General features: G+C 40.8%; 1 protein-coding gene across 1 annotated transcript in view; it reads right to left on the reverse strand.

The window, feature by feature from the left end:
- Positions 1-17685, reverse strand: part of LOC122927772 — a 61159-nt gene that overhangs the window by 36115 nt on the left and 7359 nt on the right. Inside the window, exons 3-6 of the mRNA XM_044279952.1 lie at positions 17527-17605; positions 10590-10937; positions 10006-10149; positions 3963-3992 (exon numbers count right to left, since the gene is read on the reverse strand). Coding sequence (XP_044135887.1) covers positions 3963-3992; positions 10006-10149; positions 10590-10937; positions 17527-17605 — 601 coding nt within the window. The remainder of the gene's footprint in view (positions 1-3962; positions 3993-10005; positions 10150-10589; positions 10938-17526; positions 17606-17685) is intronic.

Raw genomic sequence — 17685 nt, forward strand, 5'->3', positions numbered from 1 at the left:
TTGAACGCCACAGACTTTGCAAGAGAGCACCAAACATGGGACATTCAAAGGTGGAAGAAAGTTTTATTCTCTGATGAGAATTTTTTTTACCTTGGTGGTCCTGATGGTTTCCAACTTTACTGGCATGACAAGCAGATCGCACCTGAGATGTTTTCTACTCGCCATATGGGAGGGGGCGCCATAATGGTCTGGGGTGCTTTTTCCTTCAGTGGAACAATGGAGCTTCAGGAAGTGCAGGGGCGTCAAACAGCCACTGGCTATGTCCAGATGTTGCAGAGAGCATTCCTCATGACTGAGGGCCTTCGTCTGTGTGGTAACGACTGGGTTTTTCAACAGGACAACGCTACAGTACACAATGCCTGCAGGACAAGGGACCTCTTCCAGGAGAATAACATCACTCTTTTGGCCCATCCTGCGTGTTCCCCTGATCTAAATCCAATTGAGAACCTTTGGGGATGGATGGCAGGGGAAGTTTACAAAAATGGACAACTGTTCCAGACAGTAGATGGCCTTCGTGCGGCCGTGTTCACTACTTGGAGAAATGTTCCCACTCACCTAATGGAAACGCTTGCATCAAGCTTGCCGAAAGAATTTTTGAAGTGATAAACAATAACGGCGGAGCTACTCATTACTGAGTTCATGTTTCTAAGTTGGATTTCTGTTTTGGGGGGATTTCATTTTTCTTTTGGAGGTGTGGTCCTAAACATTTGATCAGCTGAAAAACAGCCTGTTTCAGTTTATTCGTTGTTTTCATTAAATTGAATGCTCAAAAAATGTTTTGTCTCACTCCCATTTCTGTTGTGAAGGGTGTTTTCTTCACCAGGTAAAGAATTCTTCGGTCATCCACCACAGTTGTTTTCCGTGGTCTTCTGGGGTTTTTGGTGTTGCTGAGCTCACCGGTGTGTTCCTTCTTTTTAAGGATGGTCCTAACAGTTGTTTTGGCCACGCCTAATGTTTTTGCTATCTCTCTGATGGATTATTATTTTTATTTTTTTCAGCTTGCTTCACTGATAGTGACAGCTCTTTGGATCTCATCTTGAGAGTTGACAGCAACAGATTCGAAATGCAAATAGCACACTTGAAATGAACTCTGGACCTTTTATCTGCTCATTGTAATTGGGATAATGAGGGAATAACACACACCTGGCCATGGAACAGCTGAGACGCCAACTGTCGCATTACTTTTGGTCCCTTAATAAGTGGGAGGCACATATGCAAACTGTTGTAATTCCTACACCGTTCACCTGATTTGAATGTAAATACCCTCAAATTAAAGTTGACAGTCTGCAGTTAAAGCACATCTTGTTAGTTTTATTTCAAATCCATTGTGGTGGTGTATTCAGCCAAAAATGTTAGAATTGTGTTGATGTCCCAATATTTATGGACCTGGCTGTATGTAGTCAGACCTGCTAAAATGCAAAGTTGCACGTATTGCGCCAAAATATGCCTATCATTAATTGCCGATTTTCACAATCACAAATATATTGAATATATCTGCATATAAAGCTATTGTAATGTTCTGCCGTGCCAACCCTTTTCTCCAGTCTCAGGAAACTTCTAGCAGCTTGAAAAATGTAGCAACAGTGACCCACGCCTGTATTGCGCGCGGATTACATGGCCGATTTTTGCAATCAAGAATATCATTTATAATTTATGACTAATATTCGCCCAAATATTCACGAAATATTGCAAATTAGAATATTGCCCCTGCCGCTCATCACTAGTCAGTACATGAGGACCAGTTGGAGCAAATCAACATAATTAGTAGATATATTTAATTGTTGCAGTTACAGTAGTTCAAAACTTTCAGTTAGTTAAAACCTTTTTATCCTTCGTGCCTCCTAGTACCGCTAACAGCCTGCCCTGGTTACTACTTTTGTAGGTCAACATTTTGTTTCTTTCCAATTTCAAATTATAGATTATAGTGGCTCACTCTATTTGACACCACGGTAATGGTGCTCTGCTGCAAGTGATTCACCCAATCTCTTAACAGGTATGTAAATATAAAATAATCAGCAGGCACTTCACCATCTGTATTTCACACATGTATAACACATTTATTAGTATTTAAAAAATATTTTAAAATGATAAAACAATAAATTTAAAATGAAAAAAAGGGTAGATGACAATATATATGAATTATGCACACAATATAGAATGTTAATAACCATATATTAATATATATAAAATAGATAAATGTGGTAGAGTCAATTTATAATACAATAAAAAATCACTTGAATAATCGGATAAAAAATTCGGATGTTAGATAGCAGATGAAATGTCTTTGGAATATTTCTTGTGTACTTTCCAGATATTATATGAATATATATTTAAAGATTCGCTAAGAGTACTTGTTGTCTTATTCGTATAGATAGTCCAACATGTTCCAAATATTGAATCAATTGAAAATAAATGTTCGTACTATATTATATTATAGTTGCTCTATTTTCAATCAATGATTCCTCCATATATTTCCTTGAGTTGTACCAAATAGAGATCTGATATTCGCAATAGAATAGTGCAGTTATAATTCATCAATGGCTGGTTTTCGAATAAATAATTTAGTGTAGATAATCTTGTTATAAAATTTGATTATGCTTGCTGTGTAGGCGTCCCTCTCACAGTTATGCTGACTCACCCAAGTCTAGAGCACTTGTCTCTGCGATATATTGGTTTCATTCAGCTGTCAGTATCTCTTGGTATCAAATGGAAGAAAGTTGAAGTTGTTGGAAATCTTGTATAGTCCTTACTTTTTCGATTCCTTAGTCCTTAATCCTGCAGGATGGTTTGGTCTATAGTTTGGTTCCTTTAATCCGCCAGACGCGTTTCGAGGTGTCCTCACCTCTTCCTCAGTGGCATTAAGAATCATTAATTTAATTCTTAATGCCACTGAGGAAGAGGTGAGGACACCTCGAAACGCGTCTGGCGGATTAAAGGAACCAAACTATAGACCAAACTATCCTGCAGGATTAAGGACTAAGGAATCGAAAAAGTAAGGACTAAGTAAGTATTGCCGCTCCTTAACTGTGCGTTGCGTGCCATATAGTGAAGCATATAGTGTTCGTTTTGCGGTAACGTGACACACTGCATGCATTGGCCTACAGTAGAGAAGTACTTAATTATAACTTTTTGTGAATTGGGACATTTAAACTTGCTTTTTTTTTTTATTCCAATTTAAATTTAGGAGTCGTCGGAGTCGGTTCATTTTTGCCAACTCCGACTCCAGGTACCCAAAAGTGCCTCCGACTCCTCGACTCCGACTCCACAGCCCTGCCAAAAACTGCACAATTTTAGGACATTTTTAAAATATAGTGACATAGAAAATTAAAATTGCCAAAAATGTTAAAAAATATCCTTTAAATAAAAACATGATTTAAACAAGAGGTCATTTCCTGATGACACATTCCCATTAAGGGTATGAGGGAGCCCAAGATCTGGGACCAAAAGCTGAATTTCCATATTTTATCCCTGGAATTACATCTCAGGGTACAGCTCAAAAAAGAAGTAGAATACTTAACTAATGAATGACATTGATGGGTTATACTAAACATATTTGTGGTGGGAATTTCCCAGTCAAAAGAAGTTCTATGTTAAAGAGGGAGTATCACCAAGACCACCCACTTCCATATGCCAGTCCGGACCTTCCTCTATGAGCCAGTGCAGCTGCTAATTATTAGCCGTTCCTGCTCTGATGGCCGAGGCCAATCCCTGTATTAATTGCATGGCCATTCACTTAAATAGTCCCTCCTGGATAAATGGATCGCTGGCCACAACTTTCTCTTTTAATAACAGCTGGTTGCTGGTTGCCTCAGTTAGTGGACAAGGTTAATACCTAAAAGGGGTTGTCATGATCAGACAACCCCTTTAACAGAAAAGTCACATGAGTTATGTACAGTACAGCTTATATGAATCTTATTGTCCTTTGAACTGAAATACAGTATCTACAGCTTACAGTATGTTACCTGATGGGTTGTTTATGAGGGACATAGTTTCTGCAAGAAAAGAGATATACATACTGTTACTGACATTGATTTATTCTGTATACAATTACAACACTGCAATACCAGTCTTAAGACTGTATTACACAGGCTGATTCTGCCAGAGATTGTCAGGAGGGAAGCGTTCCTTTCCGGCAATCGCCTGCTCGCTAGTGGAGGAGACCACTGGTATTACATGCAGTGATTTCCTCCTCAGTATGGGGAGGAATGACCGCTATGCCATCGCTCTTCCCTATACTGAATCATTGTTTGCCGGCAGATCGTGATTAGACACCACAATTTGCCCCCTGCAAACGTGATTTTTAAACCTGTCAAAAGATTTGGAATTGCTTGATGAACGAGTGTTTGCTCATTCATCGGTTAACCGGCGGCAGTATTACACTGCCAGATCATCACTAACGAGCGCTACTATGAACGATTGTTAATGATCATCTGGCAGAAAATCTGCCAATGTAATACAGGCTTTAGAATCCATTCCCCAACATACAGTATACTTCCCATTATCATTACCATTTACAAGCAGCAGGGGGTATTGTTTATAAGTAAACTGTGGGTAGTCGATTTTTTCCCACAACTCCAAAAGCATAATGATAGGTTAATATACCCTAGTGTGGGCAGCACGGTGGCTCAGTGGTTAGAACTGGTACCTTGCAGCGCTGGGGTCCTGGCTTTGAATCTGACCAAGGACACCTGCATGGAGTTTTTATGTCCTCCCCTTGTTTGTGTGGATTTCATCCAGTTTCCTCCCTCACTCCAAAGACATACTGATAGGGAACTTAGATAGTGAGCCCCATTGGGGACAATGTGATGATAATGTCTGTAAAGAGCTGCGGAATATAGCAGCGCTATATAAGTGCATAAAATAAAAAGTGTGTATGAGATATAAAGAATTTAATATGTGTTATGAGTAAAATGACAATATATGTTCCGAGCTACAGAATATGTTGGTGCAATTTATATAAAAGTAACCTAGATAAAATATAAATATTCCCATTGCCCCATTATCAGATGTAAGTCCTTAATAAATCTGTTCAGTATGCTAAATCTTTCCACAGCTCCGGCTCTGCCTCCTTTGGTTTTCTATACACTACATGGCTATATGCCTAACAGCACCAACTGGAAGTCTTGTACTAAATATTAAAGAGGACCTGTCACCGCTCCTGACAAGTCTGTTTTTATAGTTACTTGCATTCCCTATGTAATAACAATTCTGGAACATCTACTCATGACTCCATGGTGTGGCATTCCTTTATTATTCCTGCTAGAAGTTATGAATAAATGACTAGCATTCTGCAATGAAGGTCCAGCTTGGTGTTACCAGTTGGGGGAGGTTATCCCTGCATAGTCTGACACTATCCAAACAGTACTGCCAGTGTCAGACTGTGCAGGGACATGCCCCCAACTAGTAACACCCAGCTGGACCATCACTGCAAACTTCTAACATCTAAAATTCATCATTTCTAGCAGGAATAATAAAAGAATGACACAACACAGTCATAAGAATGGGTTTTCCAGAATGGTTATTAAATGGAGGATGCAAGTAGTTAACAGACATTTCAGGAGAGGTGACAGATCCTTAAAGCAACAAAGGCATGAAGCACAGAAACCGCGGGGACCTGGCTTCTCTACCTGGACAATGTGTAAGAATTACTGCTGCACTTTTTTGGTTCTTTCCATCTTATAAATTGCTGGCATATGGCTGTCCAAACCCCAGTAGAAACACACTAGAACTCCAACACACATGACACATACTGGTGTAACTAGAACCATAGCAGCAGCTTTGGGGTCCAGGGATTGTGAGGGCCCTCTCAGTTGCAAAAACATTTTTTGTAGAGAATAACAAGTTGGTGGCTTTCTGGCACCACTACGTGGGTTCTTTTATATACATATATATATATATCTTATATATATAAAAATTTGTTTCTGTCTGTCTGTTCTTTATGTGCGACCAAACAACTGAACCCATTTTCACCACATTTGGCGAATAGGTACACCAGGTGTCCGGGAAGCTTTTAGACTGGGTCTCAGCTCTCTAGAACGTACAGTTCCAGAGATATTCCCAAAAAATGATCTGCATTAGCCAATACAACCCTGCAAGTCTTTCTCTTCAAATCCCAACTGCCATACACACGGTCATATGTCCCTTATCAGCCTCTTAGTCTACACATACGCACAGTTTTACTCCAGGTTTCCATAACAACACAGGCATTTTTCTTTACTGCTGTAGGTCAGCTTTAGGCTAGGGCTACATGACGACATGTGTTACTTGACAATATGTCTCACGACACATAGGCCACAACTACACTGCGACATTGGGGTGAGCTGGACCGCAGAGTGAAGGCAAAAGGGCCAACAACTGTTAAGCATCTCTGGGAACTCCTTCAAGACTGTTGGAAGACCATTTCAGGTGACTACCTCTTGAAGCTCATCAAGAGAATGCCAAGAGTGTGCAAAGCAGTAATCAAAGCAAAAGGTGGCTACTTTGAAGAACCTAGAATATGACATATTTTCAGTCTGTACTGTATATATACACTCACCTAAAGAATTATTAGGAACACCATACTAATACGGTGTTGGACCCCCTTTTGCCTTCAGAACTGCCTTAATTCTACGTGGCATTGATTCAACAAGGTGCTGATAGCATTTTTTTTAGAAATGTTGGCCCATATTGATAGGATAACATCTTGCAGTTGATGGAGATTTGAGGGATGCACATCCAGGGAATGAAGCTCCCGTTCCACCACATCCCAAAGATGCTTCATTGGGTTGAGATCTGGTGACTGTGGGGGCCATTTTAGTACAGTGAACTCATTGTCATGTTCAAGAAGCCATTTTTCCAGTCTTCAACAGTCCAATTTTGGTGAGCTTGTGCAAATTGTAGCCTCTTTTTCCTATTTGTAGTGGAGATGAGTGGTACCCGGTGGGGTCTTCTGCTGTTGTAGCCCATCCGCCTCGAGGTTGTGCGTGTTGTGGCTTCACAAATGCTTTGCTGCATACCTCGGTTGTAACGAGTGGTTATTTCAGTCAACGTTGCTCTTCTATCAGCTTGAATCAGTCGGCCCATTCTCCTCTGACCTCTAGCATCAACAAGGCATTTTCGCCCACAGGACTGCCGCATACTGGATGTTTTTCCCTTTTCACACCATTCTTTGTAAACCCTAGAAATGGTTGTGAGTGAAAATCCCAGTAACTGAGCAGATTGTGAAATACTCAGACCGGCCCGTCTGGCACCAACAACCATGTCACGTTCAAAATTGCTTAAATCACCTTTCTTTCCCATTCTGACATTCAGTTTGGAGTTCAGGAGATTGTCTTGACCAGGACCACCCTACTTGCATTGAAGCAACTGCCATGTGATTGGTTGACTAGATAATCGCATTAATGAGAAATAGAACAGGTGTTCCTAATAATTCTTTAGGTGAGTGTATATATATATATATATATATAATAGAAACATAGAATGTGTCGGCAGATAAGAACCATTTGGCCCATCTACTCTGCCCAATATAGTGAATACTATGAATTGCCCCTGGCCCTATCTTATATGAAGGATGGCCTTATGCCTATCCCATGCATGCTTAAACTCCTTCACTGTATATGCAGCTACCACTTCTGCAGGAAGGCTATTCCATGCATCCACTACTCTCTCAGTAAAGTAATACTTCCTGATATTACTTTTAAACCTTTGCCCCTCTAATTTAAAACTATGTCCTCTTGTAGCAGTTTTTCTTCTTTTAAATATTCTCTCCTCTTTTACCTTGTTGATTCCCTTTATATATTTAATAGTTTCTATACACCAAGCATTCTGCTAGCATTTCCTGCTGCTCTATGACATTGTCTGCCTACCTTTAAGTCTTCTGAAATAATGACCCGTAAATCCCTTTCCTCAGATACTGAGGTTAGGACTGTATCACTGATTTTATATTCTGCCCTTGGGTTTTTACACTCCAGGTGCATTATCTTGCACTTATCAACATTAAATTTTAGTTGCCAGATTTTTGACCATTCCTCTAGTTTTCCTAAATCCTTTTCCATTTGGTGTATCCCTCCAGGAACATCAACCCTGTTACAAATCTTTGTGTCATTGGCAAAAAGACACACCTTACCATCGAGGCCTTCTGCAATTTCGCTGATAAAGATATTAAGCAATATGGGTCCCAGAACAGATCCCTGAGGTACCCCACTGCTAACAAGACCATGGTCTGAATATACTCCATTGACTACAACCCTCTGTTGCCTGTCCCTCAGCCACTGCCTAATCCATTCAACAATATGGGAGTCCACGCCCAAAGACTGCAATTTATTAATGATAAGCCTTCTATGTGGGACAGTATCAAAAGCCTTACTAAAGCTATTACCAAACCTCTTATTATTGCTTTCTGTGCTGCCATATCAGTTTCCTAACAAAGTGGTGGAGGACAATTTCATTTTGCTATGGGGCCCTATGAATTCTAGTTTCATGACTATACACAATTCTACAATAAAAAATTACTGAAACTTGTCCCTCTGGTGCCACCTATAGCTACTCTGTAAGACGATCTGAATTCCTGATTTTTAAAATTCCCCTCATCAGTATATTGTCACTGAATGGTGTGCCCCTGATTGCACAATGAATAATTACATTTATTGTCATTATCAATAACACTATGCCAGTTTTGCATTTTCAGCCCAAATTAAACTAGTGAGTGTTGTATAGTGTAAGTGATGCTGATTATGTATTTTTTATCTACATACTCACTTCCATTCTGGCCCTGTGCTCCCCACAAATCAGCAGTAAAATACATTGAGAGGACTCCTGAACTCAGGCACATAATGGAGAGGACTCCTGAGCTCAGGTACATAAGGGAGAGGACTCCTGAGCTCACACACATAATGAAGAGGACTCCTGAGCTCACACACATAATGAAGAGGACTCCTGAGCTCACACACATAATGGAGAGGACTCCTGAGCTCACACACATAATGGAGAGGACTCCTGAGCTCACGCACATAATGGAGAGGACTCCTGAGCTCAGGCACATAATGGAGAGGACTCCTGAGCTCAGGCACATAATGGAGAGGAGTCCTGAACTCAGGCACATAATGGAGAGGACTCCTGAGCTCAGGTACATAAGGGAGAGGACTCCTGAGCTCACACACATAATGAAGAGGACTCCTGAGCTCACACACATAATGAAGAGGACTCCTGAGCTCACACACATAATGGAGAGGACTCCTGAGCTCACACACATAATGGAGAGGACTCCTGAGCTCACACACATAATGGAGAGGACTCCTGAGCTCAGGCACATAATGGAGAGGACTCCTGAGCTCAGGCACATAATGGAGAGGACTCCTGAGCGCAGGCACATAATGGAGTGGACTTCTGAGCTCAGGCACATAATGGAGAGGACTCCTGAGCTCACACACATAATGGAGAGGACTCCTGAGCTCTCACACATAATGGAGATGACTCCTGAACTCAGGTACATAAGGGAGAGGACTCCTGAGCTCAGGTACATAAGGGAGAGGACTCCTGAGCTCACACACATGATGATGAGGACTCCTGAGCTCACACACATAATGGAGAGGACTCCTGAGCTCACATACATAATGGAGAGGACTCCTGAGCTCGGGCACATAATGGAGAGGACTCCTGAGCTCACACACATAATGGAGAGGACTCCTGAGCTCACACACATAACGGAGAGGACTCCTGAGCTCAGGCACATAATGGAGAGGACTCCTGAGCTCACACACATAATGGAGAGGACTCCTGAGCTCAGGCACATAATGGAGAGGACTTCTGAGCTCACGCACATGATAGAGAGTACTCAGAGGCTGCTGGTTTGTGGGAGCACAGAGTATGAAGATAAAAATGACATAACCTGACTCCTCTCCACTTTACACCACTAACTCTAGTTTGGAAGTATTTTAGAGCTGACAGATTCCCTTTAATGAAACTCAATAACTAAGAAAATCAGCTTTTTATTTTTCCATTGTATAAGATGTAAAGTATTCTGTTCACCTTCATCTTTTTCATTTCTTGTTTGTCTTAGTTTAACAAATAGCAGGAGACCAAAGCCCCAAATGAAAGCCACACTGACGAGACAAATGGCAATTCTTGCTTTGGATAGAAACTTATATTCTTCAATCTGGTCATCACTTCTCTCTTAAAGTGAAATAAAAACATTGTCATGAAATATTTCATAGTAAGGTATTTTCAAAGAAGCATTGCCAGCAAAAGATGAATCTGTTAATTCACAGCAGCCACAAAAAGCAATCTACAATTGGAAACTGAAAATGGATTAGAAAAAATGAATATGTTTCAGCATCTGGCTACTAGCAAAGAAATATAGGCGATACTTTCTCTTTAATAAGTGAGCCGTATTTGTATTATAATAGGTCATTTTGGGTGTATAATGAGCATGGTGAGTGAGGTTATGTTCTACTACGTTATTATGTATTACTTTATATGTATTTGTTATTTCATTATGAGTAATTTGTTATGGGGTCTGTTACTGCTTTGTATATGTATTGGAGCTGCTGCAGAGATTAATAAAGTATCTTCTCTACTTTTAGCATTTGTAAGGGTAACTAATTAAAGATTACCTTCAACTCTAAGGATCACATATTGCATGGTGAATCCTGAAGACTTTAGTATGCTGTGACAAGCGTACGATCCAGCATCTGACATTAGCAGGTTCTTCAAAAGCAATGACAAATTACCCGAAGGCAATAAGTCATAAAACATCTCTGTTCTACCTCGATAGGAATCGGCTTGATAAGCAAACTGGCTCGAGCCATCATAGAAACTATGGACCACATCATCATTTTCTGATCGCTGCCAGTGAATTACAGTGTGACTGTAATCAAACTGCTCCTTGTAGGTGACTGTACATGGCAGGAGAACATCCTTATGCAGCTGTCCTGTAACATCTAAAGGTGAAAAGTGGCACACTGGCAGGAGAAAACAGACATGTTTACAACACTTCTATTTGAGAACAATTATTATTATTATTATTATATTACTATACAATATGATATTATGTTATAGCACCATCATCTTCCAGGGTGGGTGCTGGACATATAAAACACAGATGGGCAGATTTTACACTCTTTTGTAAGCATTTTACGCCTCATCTGACAAAGGTGTGTGGCTTCTTTAGAAATTAGGAAATAGAGTGTGGCCTAAATGCACCTTGGTGCACCAATAATGTACCCTAAAGCCTCATTCATACGTCAGTGTTTGGTCAGTGATTTCCATCAGTGATTTTGAGCCAAAACCAGGTGCGGCTCTAAGGCTACTTTCACACTAGCGGCACGGACCTCTGGCAGGCTGTTTCGTCGGGTGAACAGCCTGTCGAATCTGTCCTGCCGCTAGTGACCATATGCCTCCGGACTGCCGCTCCGTCCCCATTGACTATAATGGGGGTGGGGGCGGAGTTCTGGCGAGGCACGGCAGCGCACGGAGAGAGGTTGCCGGAATAAAACTACGTAGATGGACATGTCCGACATTTATTCCGGCAGCCTCTCGCCTTCCCGGAACTCCACACTGCCTCCATTATAGTCAATGGGGACGGAGCCGCAGTCCGGGGGCACAAGGTCACTAGCGGCAGGATGGATCAGACAGGCTGTTCACCGAACGGAACAGCCTGCCGGTGGTGTTTTCATGACACATTGTACTTTATGTTAGTGGTAAATTTTGGTAGAACTAACATTTATGTCTACTGTATGTTGTAATCATTTTGTAAGCATCAATTTATTTTTTAGGACGTTGGAAGGCTTCTAACTTTTACAGAAATTGTTAAAAGGGGTCATGGCACTGACATCTTGTAATGTATTAGTGACCAAAAAATCTTACATGCCCCGGATGGTATCAATAAAAACACAAATAACCCTGCAAAAAATAAGCCCTCACACAGCTCTTTAGAAGTGAATATAAAAAAGGTATGGTGGTCAGAATATGTAAACTGTATGCAAACACATGTCATTTGCAGACAGATCAGGATCCTGATCAGTCTGACAAATGCATTGCAATACTGGAGTTTTTTCCAGTGTCATCCGGAAAAACGGATACGTTATTTATTATTTTTCACATTTTTAAAGGTTCTGGAAACCGGATCTGTTTTACCGGAACACTTGATACCGGATCCGGCATTAATATATTTCAATGGAAATGAATGCCGAATCCGGCATTCAGGCAAGTGTTCCGGAATTTTGGCCGGAGAAAATACAGCAGAATGCTGCTGTAATTTCTCCGTCCCCCAAAAAAACGTAAAAGTGACTGAACTGAAGACATCCTGATGCATACCGAACAGATTGCTTTCCATTCAGAATGCATTAGGACAAAATTGATCATTTGATTTCCAGTATTAAGCCGCTAGGATGGAACTCAATACCGGAAAACTTTTACACTAGTGTGAAAGTACCCTTAGTACAGACCTGTTTACAGACCTGCAAAATAAGGCCTCTTTCACACGACCGTATGGCTTTTTCGGTGTTTTGCAGTCCGTTTTTCAAGGATCCATTGTTCAGTTTTTTGTTTCCGTTGTGTTTCTGTTCCGTTTTTCCGTTCCATTTTTCCGTATGGTATATACAGTATACAGTAATTACATAGAAAAAATTGGGCTGGGCATAACATTTTGAATAGATGGTTCCGCAAAAACAGAAAGGATACGGAAGACATACGGATGCATTTCTGTATGTGTTCCTTTTTTTGTGAACCCATTGACTTGAATGGAGCCACGGAACGTGATTTGCGGGCAATAATAGAACATGTTCTATCTTTCAACGGAAATACGGAAACAAAATGCATACGTAGTACATTCCTTTTTTTTGCGGAACCATTGAAGTGAATGGTTCCGTATACGGACCATATACGGGACGCAAAAAACGGCCCGTAAACGGAAAAAAAACACCTTTTGCGGGATAATCTCACCTTCCTAAAAGTTACTCATTAATATAAATACATTAATTTCTTTTTTAAATTTAATCCTATAGGATAACGGGTGTTTAGTCTCAGAATCCAGAAGGCTTCACGTAGTAAAACCTTCTGTTTGCTGTTGCCACCTCTGGGTGGCAATGTTACTTTCTCAAATGCATAAGTGCAAAGTCCTACCGTACTTCTATTATGTACATTAATAAGGACTAAGTAAGGACGAGTAAGGACTAATAAGTCTGAAACATGTCAACCTAACGGTGGAGGGAGAAGCTGTCCATGTATGTGAATTGTGACCATTATGAATAAAGAAAACATCTAGGTTTTATCCTGAATGCTGGAACTTCTTTTTCTTTGTGTTTCAAGTGAGGACTGGTCCGGTCTGTTCCGTGCACGGGAAAAGATATTGTGAGCTGGAAAAACGTGTTTGTTTATACTTATATATGTGATACTAGTGCCTTATGTGTGTATACAGGTATAAAGGTTGAGGCAGGCCAAAACACATCTTACAAAAAATTGTATGTGATACAACACTTGAATAAAGTTTACAAGTTGAGAGTGCTAGGACCCTTTTTCTATATTGCTGTTATTTTTCTCATGCACCATGGAATTAGTGGAGATGGAAATTTTGCCCACAGAATCATTAATTTGAGCCTGAAAATCATTAGGGGGCGGGGTCCACATTGAATCACTTAAAGGGGTAATCTGGTTTTCCCATATTAATGACCTATCCTCAGGATAGGTAATCAATATCAGATGGTTGTATTTTCTTCACTGTTTACCTGCTTGCTGTTGACACTGCAGTGGCAGAGCAGTGTAATTACATCTCCATCCCAGTCACTTGAATGGGGCGGAGCAGTTGTATTTACACATCGTCCCCTTCAAGGGAATGGGAAGGCAGAGTTGTAATTATACTGCTCGCCACTGCAGTGTCAACAGCGAGCCGGTAAACAGTGAAGAGAACATAGCACTTGCACGAGTGCTGCGGTCTCATCAAGTGGCTAATCAGCAGCGGTGCCGGGAGTTGAATCCCCACCGATCTGATATTGATCACCTATTTTGAGGAGAGGTCATCAATATGAGACAAATGGCTAACTCCTTTAATTGGGGGCTATCCTTAGAATGTTGGGGAGCCTTCCAGGGGGTCCCTGATGACTGGCCGAGGAGGACAAGAGGAATGAGAGATCCTCTTCTCCATCTATGAGGTCATGACAACAAGATTAAACTCCAAATCAATGCAAGATAAGGAATGTATTGTAATGTATCACACAGTACGTAAATGATACACCTAGGTGGACATACACTTTAAGGTATGTTTATCTTAACCACTACAGGACCGCCGTACGCAGGATCGCGTCCTGGCGGCGGCCCTGTAATTCCTCCTGGATGCGCCGGCGCGTCCTCTCGCGAGACGCGAGATTTCCTGTGAACGCGCGCACACAGGCGCGCGCGTTCACAGGATCGGCAGGTAAACGAGTGGATCTACAGCCTGCCAATGGCGATCGCTCGCTGGCAGGCTGTAGATGCGATTTTTTTAACCCCTAAGAGGTATATTAGACGCTGTTTTGATAACAGCGTCTAATATACCTGCTACCTGGTCCTCTGGTGGTCCCTTTTGCTTGGATCGACCACCAGAGGACACAGGCAGCTCTGTAAAGTAGCACCACACACCACTACACTACACCCCCCCCTTGTCACTTATTAACCCCTTATTAACCCCTGATCCCCCCATATAGACTCCCTGATCACCCCCCTGTCATTGATCACCCCCCTGTAAGGCTCCATTCAGACGTCCGTATGTGTTTTGCGGATCCGCGGATCCGCAAAACACGGACACCGGCAATGTGCTTTCCGCATTTTGCGGATCCGCACATTGCCAGAACTATATAGAAAATGCCTTTTCTTGTCCGCAATTACGGACAAGAATAGGACATGTTCTATAGGCTCTACAAAAAACGCAGTGTTCGTCCGATCAGGCCTGATCTTGTGCGCACACTTGCGTAGAGTCCGCCCCACCGCAGTGACAGAAATTATTTTTTTCTGATAACTGCAAAAACACCGTAAAATCGCTGCGGCGCTATAAAAAGATCACTTTTGAGGGGCATGGCGAGTTCATAGAAGATTTATCTTTTTTTTGGCACTCTAGCTGAAATCTTTTTATTTATTTTTTTTTATTTTTTTTGGTTCTTTCTTACAAAGTCTCATATTCCACTAACTTGTGACAAAAAATAAAATCTCACATGAACTTACCATACCCCTCACAGAATCCAAATGCATCAAATTTCTTTGACATTTATATTACAGACTTCTTCTCACGCTTTAGGGCCTCTAAATTGCCAAGGCAGTATAAATACCGCACATGTGACCCCATTTCGGAAAGTAGACACCCCAAGGTATTCGCTAAGGGGCATATTGAGTCTATGAAAGATTGAACTTTTTGTCACAAGTTAGCGGAAAGGGAGACTTTGTGAGAAAAAACAAAAAAAAATCAATTTCCGCTAACTTGTGCCAAAAATAAATAAATTCTATGAACTCGCCATGCCCCTCACGGAATACCTTGGGGTGTCTTCTTTCCAAAATGGGGTCACATGTGGGGTATTTATACTGCCCTGGCATTTTAGGTGCCCTAAAGCGTGAGAAGAAGTCTGGAATCCAAATGTCTAAAAATGCCCTCCTAAAAGGAATTTGGGCCCCTTTGCGCACCTAGGCTGCAAAATAGTGTCACACATGTGGTATCGCCGTACTCAGGAGAAGTAGGGCAATGTGTTTTGGGGTGTCTTTTTACATATACCCATGCTGGGTGAGATAAATATCTGTCAAATGACACATTGCCCTACTTCTTCTGAGTACGGCGATACCACGTGTGACACTTATTTGCAGCCTAGGTGGGCAAAGGGGCCCAAATTCTAAAAAGCACCTTTAGGATTTCACAAGGCATTTTTTACGCATTTGGATTCCAAACTACTTCTCACGCTTTAGGTCTCCTAAAATGCCAGGGCAGTATAAATACCCCACAAGTGACCCCATTTTGGAAAGAAGACACCCCAAGGTATTTCGTGATGGGCATAGTGAGTTCATGGAAGTTTTTATTTTTTGTCACAAGTTAGTGGAATATGAGACTTTGCAAGAAAAAAATCATCATTTTCCGCTAACTTGCGCCAAAAAAAAAAATATTTCTATGAACTCGCCATGCCCCTCACGGAATACCTTGGGGTGTCTTCTTTCCAAAATGGGGTCACTTGTGCGGTATTTATACTGCCCTGGCATTTTAGGCGCCCTAATGCGTGAGAACTAGTTTAAAATCGAAATGTGTTAAAAATGCCCTGTGAAATCCTAAAGGTGCTCTTCAGAATTTGGGCCCCTTTGCCCACCTAGGCTGCACAAAAGTGTCACACGTGGTATCGCTGTACTCAGGAGAAGTAGGGCTATGTGTTTTGGGGTGTCTTTTTACATATACCCATGCTGGGTGAGATAAATATCTCTGTCAAATGACAAAAAATGGCAAAAGTTGTCTTTTAGAGAGATATTTCTCTCACCCAGCATGGGTATATGTAGAAATACACCCCAAAACCCATTGCCCTACTTCTCCTGAGTACGGCGATACCACATGTGTGCCACTTTTTTGCAGCCTAGGTGGGCAAAGGGGCCCAAATTCTAAAGAGCACCTTTAGGATTTCACAGGGCATTTTTTAAACATTTGGATTTCAAACTACTTCTCACGCATTAGGGCCCCTAAAATGCCAGGGCAGTATAACTACCCCACAAGTGACCCCATTTTGGAAAAAAGACACCCCAAGGTATTTCGTGATGGGCATAGTGAGTTCATGAAAGTTTTTATTAAGTTTTTATTTAAGTTAGTGGAATATGAGACTTTGTAAGAAAAAAATATATATAAAAAATCATAATTTTCCGCTAACTTGTGACAAAAAAATAAAAACTTCTAGGAACTCACTATGCCCATCAGCGAATACCTTAGGGTGTCTACTTTCCGAAATGGGGTCATTTGTGGGGGTTTTCAATTGTCTGGCCATTTTAGAACCTCAGGAAACATGACAGGTGCTCAGAAAGTCAGAGCTGCTTCAAAATGCGGAAATTCACATTTTTGTACCATAGTTTGTAAACGCTATAACTTTCGCGCAAACCAATAAATATACACTTATTGCATTTTTTTTATCAAAAACATGTAGAACAATACATTTAGAAAAAAATTTATATAGAAATTTAGTTTTTTTTTTTTAAATTGCAACTGAGTGAAAAATGTCATTTTTTTTGCAAAAAAATTTCGGTAAATTTCGATTAATAACAAAAAAGTAAAAATGTCAGCAGCAATGAAATACCACCATATGAAAGCTCTATAAGTGATAAGAAAAGGAGGTAAAATTTATTTGGGTGGTAAGTTGTATGACCGAGCAATAAACCGTGAAAGTAGTGTAGTGCAGAATTGTAAAAAGTGGTCTGGTCATTAAGGGGGTTTAAGCTAGGGGAGCTGAGCTGGGTAAAATTTGATTAGCATGTTGTTTGGGTCTTTTTTTTTGTACTTTTCTTCTTTATTCTGCAAAATGAATCACATGGACATTGGACTAAATACCGATACTGAAAACCACTTACCTGGCAAGAATGTGAGAGAACCAATAAAACAGATATATGTACTTTTAAGATCAAATAATTTCTGGTGTCTTCTGATAATCTGCCAAAAAAAGTAAATATAAACCGCATATCAATACAATACATATGAATGTAAGTATGGTATATACAGTAGGTAAATGA

This window comes from Bufo gargarizans, chromosome 2, assembly GCF_014858855.1.
Source record: "Bufo gargarizans isolate SCDJY-AF-19 chromosome 2, ASM1485885v1, whole genome shotgun sequence".
Lineage (NCBI taxonomy): Eukaryota > Metazoa > Chordata > Amphibia > Anura > Bufonidae > Bufo > Bufo gargarizans.